The sequence below is a fragment of the Octopus bimaculoides genome, chromosome 5 (genome assembly GCF_001194135.2).
Source record: "Octopus bimaculoides isolate UCB-OBI-ISO-001 chromosome 5, ASM119413v2, whole genome shotgun sequence".
NCBI lineage: Eukaryota > Metazoa > Mollusca > Cephalopoda > Octopoda > Octopodidae > Octopus > Octopus bimaculoides.
Genome location: NC_068985.1, coordinates 39,967,443 through 39,979,588, shown reverse-complemented (window position 1 = coordinate 39,979,588; position 12,146 = coordinate 39,967,443). Strand labels below are relative to the sequence as shown.

At 34.9% G+C, this 12,146-nt stretch overlaps 1 protein-coding gene across 2 annotated transcripts in view; it reads left to right on the top strand.

Moving 5' to 3' along the window:
• The first annotated feature begins 92 nt into the window (after positions 1-92).
• Positions 93-12,146, top strand: part of LOC106879859 (alanine aminotransferase 2-like) — a 27,305-nt gene continuing 15,251 nt past the window's right edge. Inside the window, exon 1 of one of the 2 annotated variants that reach the window (XM_052968335.1) lies at positions 93-2,986. In XM_052968335.1, the coding sequence (XP_052824295.1) occupies positions 1,512-2,972 (1,461 nt within the window). In that variant the 5' untranslated portion in view covers positions 93-1,511 and the 3' untranslated portion in view covers positions 2,973-2,986. The remainder of the gene's footprint in view (positions 2,987-12,146) is intronic. The other variant, XR_008264254.1, reaches the window with a different exon arrangement.

Genomic DNA, 12,146 nt, shown 5'->3' with positions numbered 1-12,146 from the left:
ATATATAGAGAGAAGGGGGAGAGGAGAGAGGGGAGAGAGAGAGGAGAGAGAGAGAGAGAGAGAGAGAGAGGTATTTCGTAAATAGGTACAAAAAGGAAGGAAACAGTCGATTCTATCAACCCTAATACTTTTTATTTTATCGAGAAAGCTGAAACGTGAAATCGACCTAGGTGGGAATTGAACTCAAAACATCAGAGGCTGTAACTACCGCAAAGCATTTTTTGCGACGCTCTTGAGTGTGCTAAGCAACAAACAAAAAGGCGACGTTACACTTAAACATACAGGGAAATACATACACATTAAAACAATAACAAAACAATGGTTCTTGTTTGTATAAACTCAAACACAATATTTAGATTAAATACAACCGAACCAAGCAAGGCCATGGTGTGACAGCGTATGTACACACACACACACACATACGAGAGAGAGAGAGAGAGAGAGAAAGAGAGAGAAACGCATATACATATAATGCACACAGTAAAAAGTAAATGGATCTCTGTCGGTTTCGACGATGAGTATTCCAGATGTCCTATTAACAATGCAGTGTAAGTAGCGAGCATTTTTACAAACACTTGTACTTCAAACCGAATCCGCGTAACACAGTAATATTGTTGATACTTTGAATTATGAGATACAATCCTTTCAATGAATGGTCTAACAGAGTTTCCATCCATAAAGATTTCACTTAAAGATTATTTGCTAAAATACCCCCACTGCATGGCACCTCATGATTCAGAAGCGAACTGCTTTAACCAGTCGGCCGTATATACACACATACATACGTAGGAGTAACAACGGTGAAAATTTTCAGTTGTAATTACAGGTACACACACACACACACACTCATATTGCAGTTTGTGCAATTAGCATGTATTTCAATTTACATTATATGCTAACTCATGTATGTTGCTTGTAACTGTCATGTGGTCGGTCGCTGATCTAAATTTTGTTACACGTATATATATATATACACGCTGATAAACAGCTATAAAACACAGACACACATATTCATATTGACACACATATACTAGTCAGCGTCTTGATATGTAGCAAGTTGGGAGAAAAGAGGAGAGAGTAAGGAGACTGTAACTCACACATTCATAATATCAGTCATGTATAAAAGTCTGTATGGAATATGTGCAGAGGAATATTCATTAAGCATTAAAAAAGGAAGGAAGGAGAGGACATTAATGCCAACAAAGAAGGTGTAGGGTGGGCTTCACTCGGATGGCTTATTTACATTGGAGGAGCAACTCAAACATTCATTTCAGCTATCTTACGTGACAAACCGTTTCGTGTTTGATAAAATTGCGGCTATTAGCCGAAAATTACACTGTCTTTGGAAGGAACTTGTATTTCGACTGCTACTTACGAGTGAAGAAGACTAAGTTATCAATCATCTGCTAGCGAAGAAACCATCAGCTACCGAAGAAATATATAAACAAACAAGCCTCCGTATTTCGGTTTATTATAACTAAATAGTAGTTGGGAAAACAAATCCAGCAAAGATGAGTAAAGAAGAAAATCAAAAGGTTTTGAGAATGGATACTATAAATCCTTACTTAAGAGCAATGGAATATGCTGTGAGGGGACCAATTGTGATGCGAGCTAACGAAATAGAATTAGATTTGCGAAAAGGAAACAACAGCTACCCATTTGAGAAAATCGTCAAATCCAACATAGGGGACTGTCATGCCACGGGACAAAAACCAATAACATTCATACGGCAATTAATGGCATTGTGTTTATATCCTGAATATCTTATGGACGATCCTAACATCCCGAGTGATTGTAAAGAACGGGCAAACCGAATTCTGAATGATTGTCGTGGAAAAAGTGTCGGATCTTACTCGAACAGCGAAGGGCTTCGAGTTATTCGAGAAGATGTAGCGAGTTATATCGAAGCTAGGGATGGTTGCTCGGCCTCTCTTGACGACATCATTATGACAACTGGTGCTAGTGATGGTATAAAAATTATTTTGAATATGTTAATGACTGGAGAACCCGGGAAAAAGAGAGCAGGTGTCATGATACCAGTTCCTCAGTATCCTCTTTATTCAGCAACAATAACAGAATATAACGCGTATCCTATTTACTACTACCTCGATGAAGACAATAACTGGGCTTTGAACCTAAAAGAAGTTGGAGCTGCTTACAACAATGCAAAATCACACTGCCAGCCACGGGCCATTTGTGTAATTAACCCGGGAAATCCAACTGGTCAAGTATTAACTAAAGAAAACATTTGCGATATCATTAAATTTGCTAACCAGGAGAAATTGTTTATTTTAGCAGACGAAGTCTATCAACATAATATATACACAGATGGAGTAGAGTTTCATTCATTCAAAAAAGTCCTCACAGAAATGGGTCCCGAATACAGCAATGTAGAGTTAGCTTCTTTCATGTCAGCATCAAAAGGATACATGGGAGAATGTGGCTTCCGAGGTGGCTACTGTGAATTAACTAACATTGACCCTGATGCGAAGAAAGTGATTTTGAAAAGCATCACAGCCCGTCTTTGTCCGCCTCTTATGGGTCAAATTGCCATCGCAGCGGTGGTTAACCCGCCTGTCAAAGGTGAACCTTCTTATGATCTTTTTATGGAAGAGAAAACTTTTGTACTCCGCCAGCTTCAGAAGAAAGCTCGCCTAGTCACCGACATGTTCAAATCCATCCAAGGTTTTACGTGCAACGAAGTACAAGGGGCAATGTATTGTTTTCCACGCATCGACATACCAGAGAAGGCCATAACTCAAGCAAAGCAGAGAAACATGACTCCAGACAGTTTCTATTGTTATGAACTGCTAGAAAACACTGGCATTTGTGTAATCCCTGGAAGTGGGTTTGGTCAACGCGCGGGTACACATCATTTTCGCATCACTATATTGCCACCCGAAGAAGAATTTAATAAAACTGTCATCCGTTTTAAAGAATTCCATATGAATTTCTTAGCTAAATATCATTAACGCTATCTATGGTGGTAAGTACATTTTCTTCTTGTTTGTAATGAGTGATCAGAAGAATCCGAAGAGCGTCGGACAAAACTGCTTTGTGGTGTGTAGCAGGGTAATTTTCATTCAAATTCTGACTAGGGCCCGCTTTACTTTTCAATCTTTCAAAAGCGGTAAAACAAGTACCAGTCACATACTGTGGTTGATTAAAGTGTCTATACCCCGCTCCCGCCTAACGTTGTGACCCTGTGTTTATGTTAGTGGTTATATGTAATGACAAAATTTTGCGCGTGTCTTGTTTAGCCTCGGTCAGTCAGCTCTGATGGAGCAGACCAATGATCAAAGATAAGGATCACCTTTACTTCTTTATTCAAACAAAGTATCTCAAACTTCATTATCTCATGTGTCCTTTTCTAAGATGTGATGAGAGATTTGGCTGCTATTTCTAGGAAGTCTAGCGACCCGTTAGTTCGAGGGAGACGACTGCTTGCGTATGAGCAGCTATCGAGCACGTATCACATTTATCACTCGTGACAATTTTTACCGTGTTGTCGAGTTCGAGCAGACTTGATCAAAGGCATTCCAATAATGACCTTCTCGTCCCCTTCTCAGACAATGCACTCGAAACTACCTTATCCAGTATGTCCTTTTGTAAGATGGGTGGACGTAATTTGGGAGATTTAGCTACTATTTCTTGCATGTGGATGGACTACATAACACCATACACACACACATCATTTTTTTTATTCATGTGAAGTGGAATTAAAAAATAAAAAGAATCTTATATCATGCAAAACAATAATCCTACAAGGAATTGGGAGAAGTTCTTTAATGTGATTTTTTAAAAACCGAATTGAAAACTTAATAGGTTAAGAAAAAAATAGAAAAATAATTACAGTCAAACTTCACGAAAAGAGGATAATTAAAAGTTTAAAAATTCCAATTTAGTTAAAATAATGCAAAATTTAGTAATAAATTATAAATCATGCCTTTAGTAATTTAGCTGTGTACAAAGCTAATTTTTGAATCGAATGCATCTGTAAATTCCAACGGGATGGGAGGAAAAACCAAGTTGATCTAGTAGGATTTGAAATTTTGAACCGCTTGAAATTATTTTCTTGTGTAGTTTATTTGAAAAATCGTTAGAGTATCACACGTATAAAGTTTTGGTCTGCAGTGAGGTTGATTTAGCTTTTCAGCAACCTGGTGTCGATAGAATAAAGTACCAGTAAGGTATTGGTATCGATTTATAATCGACTGCCCCCTTCCCGGAAAAGTTTTGGCCTTGTGCTAGTATAAGCAATCAATAATCTCACGTAGTTTGTTGTTTTGGTCATCTTTTTTGGTTCCTATTTTATATAAAATGATGCAATGCTTTAATGAATGCTTATGTGTGTGATACAAGTTTGTTTTATGTATATTTTACATGTATTGCGTGTGTGTATAAAGCCATGTGGGTGGAATTGGTAGACGGAAACTGAAAGAAGCCAGAGGTATATATATATATTATATATATACTACGAGCTTCTTGTGTGCATGTCTTTGTGTTTGTCCCCTCGAAACATTGCCGTGCCGAAACAAGTAAAAGATGAAAAATAAAGAGGAAACTGAAGTACTCTTTTCTTCCCATAAAGAAAGAGAGAAAGAAAGGATAAATTGCAAATGTATCATTTTCTAACTTTTAAGAATCGAATAAGTTGAAGCGAAAGCGAAAAATTAGTAAAATAACTTAGAACGTTTTATAACAAAAATCGAAAGAAATAATGAAATGTACTTCGAGTTGGTCGCCTTGTTATACGTGAAAAATATTTCCTTCGTTTGTTTAAAAGTAAAATTACAAAAACAACATAACTGATGAGAGAAATGCATGTGTCTGTACTTAAGGATGGAGACAGGAAATAAGAAAGAAGTTAACCGCAGTGAATGAAACCGTAGAAAGTGAGCTATGGGTTTTATTCAAAAATGGTGTTGAAATCGAAAAATAAAAGCAACACTTTTATTTAAATATATTAACATGGATCTTTTTTAAAACGGGGGCCACATTTTTCATTAACGAAACACTTTGAAACTTGGAACACTGGTAGAATGTGTCATATAAAACATCTTTTTCTCTTAGTCTTCTTAAAAAAAAAAAGAAATCCATAAATTATTCCATTTTAAAGTTGTCGTATTTCTGTAATTTCATTAAATACGCTTTACATCGCTTAATCAGCCAAAGGAGTAAATATAAACAACTGAATACTTGTCAGTGATTGGTTGAAATTATCGAAATAAGACAATTTTTTACATGAAATAAATTCGAATACAAAAATATTTTTCTCTTCTATAACACAAAATAGATAAGTACACGAAGTTTGAAAGTCTTTCCGTACCAAAAACACTACGTAAAACATTAATGAAAAATGTGGCCCCCGTTTTAAAATAGATCCATTAACATTTCATTTTTTTTTTAAAGATAATATTTTGATTTTATCATAATCCAAAAGTTCACTTGGAGTTTTGGTTACATATAAAGAAATACTTGCATTAGCACCATGACAAATATCAGTTAACCTGTGGCCCTTGTTACTTTCGGAATAGTACACCTAACGAAAAATTACCTTGAATTTTTAGTAGGGTGGACCACCAGATGATGAGCCATGTCTTGTGTGCCTGCTTCTTAGAAAAAGTTGTCTATACCTAATATACAAGCAAAAATACTGTTCTGCAGATTTTTTTTCTGCCATTCATTATAACAGGGACACGCACACATATGAACATTGTCGAAGAGTCATTTAATAGCACACACACTTGTATGTATGTATGTATGCATGCATGCATGTATATACATACATACATCATCATCATCATTTAATATCCCCTCCATAAATCCTAAAATTTTGGCTTTATTCCAAAATGTTTTTTAATCATAGTTTTAAAATATGGACAGTCTGAATCTGCAATTTGTTTCTGTTTATAATTTCAAAATAATTTTGGGATGAAAAAGTATATGATTTAAGGGAGAAGAGGTTTGGCTGTTGTTTGTAGCACATCCTGCGACTACTTGATACCTTTCTCATTTCTTTGTCACTCTGACATATATTGATGTTTTTTCAATATTTTTCTCCCCACAAACATTTTATGGAATGATGCAATGGTCCAGTGTGGAGATTTAAGCAACAACAACAAAAAATTTGTAATTCAAATTTTTAACCCCCACCCTGCTTCAATCAAGTCCGTGTGTGTGTAAGAAAAAACATTTACTGACAGAAAAGTATAGTATTAAAATAAATCATTTTTTACAATTGTGGTGCCCCAGCATGGTCGCATTTCTGAGCTGGAACTAAAAGAAAAAAAAATACCTTTTACAAAATCACTATTATCAAATGAAATTCCTAACACACACACACTCAGCATGAGTGATGTACTTTTATAGAGAGTGAGAACGTTTACCATGATGTTCAACCACAAGCGATATTGACTACTGTCTGTTGAGTGGAATGAGAGTTATTGGGATAATGTGGAAAACTATCTTCTATCTTATTGTTCATCATCATTGACATTTATTTGAGGGGTGAGGAACTTACCTAAATTGTTTGATGTTTATGGTGAATCTCTCTTTGTATGGCTTAGTGTAGGAACTGAGCTTATTGTAAGACCATAATTATCAACAAATACTTGCAGACCTTCCTCTCTAAGTGCTAATTCTTGAGCAATATTCTTGGCAGTCAATTTACGTAGAGTTGTTGAAATTTCCATATCTTCATTTGTACTTTTAGCCTGGCCTTATTCTAACTGCATCAGTTCTTCACCAGATAAACTTCCTCTACCTGACACTAACAACTCAACTATATCACCTTATATGACTTCTTCAAACTCTGTATTATTTGTAAATCACACAATATCTTTCCAAATTTGATATAGACTTCTGCTTGAAAAATCTTGTGAAGTCACCAGATACAGTCTGGCCATATATGCTTCCAAGTACCATTTAAAGGGGAGGGTGTCACTTCATCCCATGACTCAGTTGTGTTATCCACAGTATCTTTTATGTTGAACTTTTTCCAGACGTCTCTAATTGTAGATTTATCTTCCATATCAATTGCTTTAATAAGTTTGTTTGAAAGTTTTCCTAAAATAATATACCTTGAAGTTAACTGTCACACCTTAATCTATTGGCTTGAACAAGGAAGTATTCTTAGGGATACTTTCTCCTCTCACATGATCAGAAAAGTCATCTAAGTTCACTGGGTAGCTTGGTGCATTGTCTAAAAAGAGCAATGCTTTGTTGGAAACATAATGTCTTGTACAACCAAAGGCAAATTAAACTTTGCATAATCATTGAAGGCTCTTGAATTTTTGGAGTGATACACAAATGGGTGCTTTTATTTCATATCACCAATGGCATTTCCTCCTTTAAGAAGCGTCATACAATTTTTGGAAGCTTTACATTCTATTGCTGACATTTGTTTGCAAGAAATAAAAGTTCTAGCAGGAATGAACTTCTAGAAAAGTGAAGTTTCATCAATGTTGTAAACTCACTCTGGTATGTATCACCCTCTTACAATAATTATTTCAACTTCTTAGAATAGTTAGTAACAGCCTTTATATCAGCACTGGCAGCTTTATCAGTCATTTTTATATGATGTCCAAACTCAAGCACTTCTTAAACCTTTCAAACCAGTCTTTACGAGCCAGAAAATGTTTCTTTATTAGAAGTTTCACCCTTTCCTTTTCTGAAAATCACCCTACAAACTTTTTTTTTTTTTTTATTATTATCATCATGCTTATTGGCAAAATGCATTGAGTCTGATCCTTGCTCCATATATCTGAGAGTTGTCCCATTTTAAGTATCACATTAAATCTATAAAAAAGTAAGGTCCCAGCAATTACTGGAGTAATTTCTTGAGTACTTGACTTAATTTTCTCCTTATTGTCATGTATTGTCCAACTGCAGACATTGCAAGCTTTATTTTTTTGGCAATGAGGCTGATTATTTTATCCTGCACCAGGCCTTTAAAAATATCAAGTTTAATATGCAGTGGATTCCTTTTACAGTTCTTTTTCACACTACTACCTTCAATTTTGCTTGATGGCATCTTTGCAGCCATCTTTAATTTAAGATGGCAGTGTGTAAACTACTATTTTCAGCAGGTTGAGTGACCATGTACGATCTGTTCAATAAAACTGTCTTCCTCTCTCTCTGTCTTATACATTCTATTTTATATCTTCAGGGAAGGTGGTTGAACTAACATGCAAATCAGTTTCATCAGTGTGCCTTGCATGATATTTGTGATAGTGTGAATTCTGCCTTACATAGTTTGAGTGGGCACTAGTAAGAGAAGTTTTTTTTTTTTTCAGCCACATATATACATGTTGATGCATAATCATCATCATACATAAGATAGGATACATTTACATATGTACCTCCCCATTTGTATGTGATATTATTCATAGTATATTGAATATTAGGTATTTATCCTTTAGCGGGTAGCTGAAAAACTACTGCTTTGTTACTTTTAATGCTGTGTGACAGTCAACCTGTTTTGCTTAGGGGATTTTGGAAATGAAACCACATTACAGTATTAGTCTATTTTTTACATTAACAATACAGTAGAAAGAAAATAAGTCAGGAGAGCATTCTGCATAATAAAGAAAGATAAGTCCTCTCCTATATAATATAAGTGAGTTGAAAAACTTCAATCAGCTAAGATTATTCATGGAATCCATCCAACCTAATGAACCCATTATTTTGTTGTTTTTACACAAATCGCTACCCCATAATCGCCCCACTTTTCCTCAATACCCCCTTGGAACTTTCCACTGCCCCCAGGGGAACGATACCGCCCACTTTGGGAATCACTTCTCTACAGGGTCAATTGACTTCCTAGAAATAGCAGTCAAATCTCTCTCAAGTCATATTACAATCTTAAAAAAAGGAAGGATACATTATATAATGTAGTCTTAAGCACACTATGTCTGAAAACATCTAACATAGTGTTGGATTTTGATTCAGTCAAGAGTATCTTTGTTAATGTAGACAGTGCATAGTTTGTTGGAAGGTTTATGATAAAAAATGATTATTCTCTTCAGTATTAAGGAACTAAAGCATTTGATAATAAAAGTAAATCAATGGGACTCATGTCTTTCTACAAGAAAATTCAATTATATCACTTCTTTTATTATGTAGAATAAGATGAATTAATACATTTCAAAGGAAGATAACAAGATATGAGTTTACTCAGAATTATTATTGTGAATTTGGCTCATCTTAGCAAAACTCTGGTTGTTTGGCATTAGTTTTCACTTTTGTCTTTCATTAAATAACCAATAATTTTTGGTTCTATTATTGAGCTATCAACTACAACGATATAGAATGTTTTATTTCATCGGAACTGCCACCAGGATATCCTCCCATATGCAAAAGGTTAAATACTATAATAAATTATTCAGTTTTACCTTATGATGTAAGATTAAATAACAGAAACATTCTATTGAGTTACATGGAGCATTCAAAAGAAAATCATTCTAATCTGAAAGTGAAAGAGCTAATTCAAACATTACAGTGATGGCAAAGTTTGAGGTGAGAACTTCAGCTAATGATTGTAATTTGCTTGTTGTAACTCCATCAATGTTCCATGTTTTAGTTACTTCACTTTTAGATTAGAGTTGTTTCTTTTCTTTTCATTGTACTTGATTAGATAATGGCTCTGTAAATTCTTTTGTATTTGATGAACATATATTTTTGTTTTTACAATCATATAAACCTGTTTTGAGTTTTTTTTTTTGTTTGTTTCATCTTCTAATGGCTTACTTCAGATGTCAATCTTTCTATCTAAATGGCAGAACCACAGTTCTATTAATCAACTTCCAACCACTAAGAACTGAAATGTTTTCTTGTATAGGCTGGTCTTGTAATATCCTCAAACAAAATTTACTATATTGGCTACTGATGTAATTCACAAGACCTGAAGTTAAGTTAAAAACTTGATCCTGAAGCAGAACTGTAACATCTGAGAAAGCAATCAAGCTAAGACTTCAGGAAGAAGCTGAAAGTATTCAGTTCCTTAGCCATATTTGTTGCTGAATAAGATGTTCTCTTTGAACCAAGGATTTGTAATTTTACGAGCATATTAACCAAGCTAACTCAAAGCTCTCTCTACTGAAGGTGCTGCATATTACAGGATACATGATCAATGAGCTCTAAACTAGAAATGCACTTGTGCTTCTTGAAGATTGAAAACTCACGGGATCAAGTTGAGTGAGCATGTGGTGCAAGGATTGACTATCAGCATAACTATGATTGATGAATTGTTGCTCTGTACATATTAACTATGATTGATGAATTGTTGCTCTGTACATATTCAGCATTACAAAAATTTGCTGTTTGTGAGTATATCAGTATGATGCTAATACTTTGCTGTTGATAATTTGCTAAAATATTGCACTTGTAATATGTGTAGATCAAATCAATGTACAGTGTATAAGTGTATTGGACAAAGTGATCTCTTCAGCATTATGCTATCATTCACAGTATTTTGTTGATCCTGTCACTGGAGAATATACTTCAAGCATTGATCAAGAGTGGTGGATACTGCTGATTTGGATGATGAAAGAGACAAAGGAGTATTTGCTTGACAGCCACCTTAGATATATTAGTGGAGATCAAACTATGCAGAATGGAAAAGATCTGAGTCTCTAAGTGAACCTATTGCTGAGATTTTCTCAGCAACATGTTGAAAGTTTTTAGTCTTGAGTAACTTAAATGAAGATTAAAAGCAGTGAATTAATTCATCATATTTTATATAATTTTCTCTTATTTAACTTCTGACTGTGAGAATAAAAATGGAATTATTTCTCTTATTTTAGAAGAATTGTTGTTTAGTGTTGTCAGACTAGAAGGCTAATTCAATTGAAAACATTCTCTCATTGCTGAGAGTTAAATAACAAAACTTATTATAATTTATTTACTGACTCAAATTTTTTTTTTTTAATTCACTGGAAAAACAAGCTAATTGCATTTCAGAGTGAACCTGGTTCACAATTATAACCTTGAGAAATAATTCACATCCTATTCTTTTCTTTAGAAAGATTGAATAATTTGACTTATTTTTTAAAACAATAAATGAATGAGTTAAAAAATTGAATAAATACTTTGAATGTTTCCATGGCGCTGCTTGCTATACAATGAGACTCCTATCGATTTACTTTCATTACCAAATACCTTCATTCTTTAATACTGAAATATGAAGATAATCACTTCTTTATCATATAACTTTTCACTGAAGACTCAATGCCTATATTGACAAAAACACTCTTGACTGAAAGCACAGTCCAACACTTGTGGTGGATGATTTCAAACATCCTGCACTCAAGACTACATTATACAATGATATATCTTTCTTTTGAAATTTGTGTGATTTGAGAGAGATTCAACTGCTATTTCTTGCAGGTTTATTAATCATGTAGAGTTTCTAAACAAAGTCAGTTAACCTACTAGAAATAGGAAAGTCATGTTGGCTCATGTTGAATTTTGTTTACCATCAAAAGTGATTTTGTTGTAATATTTAAAGCATCAAATGTATATAATTAAAAAAAAAACCCTTTAAAAACAAGAATCATCTGAAGCAGTTATAATACATCAATGACAACAGCAAGCTAGTTTCACAGCGGCGGTGGAGGGAGCAAAGCCTGAGATTTTTGAGTCGATCCCTATAGTCAAAGTTTGTCATGTCATCCTCCGCAGATCTCTGCTAAGCAGCTCATTTTAAGATAGATATGAGAGTAAAATTACTAATAGAGAAACGAAAATAAATTCTGGAAACAGCAATGCCACCATGGGTTAAGTGGAAATGATGAACGTGTTTCCAAGGTAGATAATCAAAGAACGTAACATTGTAATACTTCATGTACAGTACCGCCTGACTGGCTCCTGTAGGATTTTCGAGCGAGATCGTTGCCAGTGCCCCTGGACTGGCTTGTGCGGGTGGCACATAAAAGACACCATTTCGAGCGTGGCCGTTTTCGTGCGGGTGACACGTAAAAGCACCCACTACACTCTCTGAGTGGTTGGCGTTAGGAAGGGCATCCAGCTGTAGAAACTCTGCCAAATCAGACTGGAGCCTGGTGTTGCCATCCGGTTTCACCAGTCCTCAGTCAAATCGTCCAACCCATGCTAGCATGGAAAGCGGACGTTAAACGATGATGATG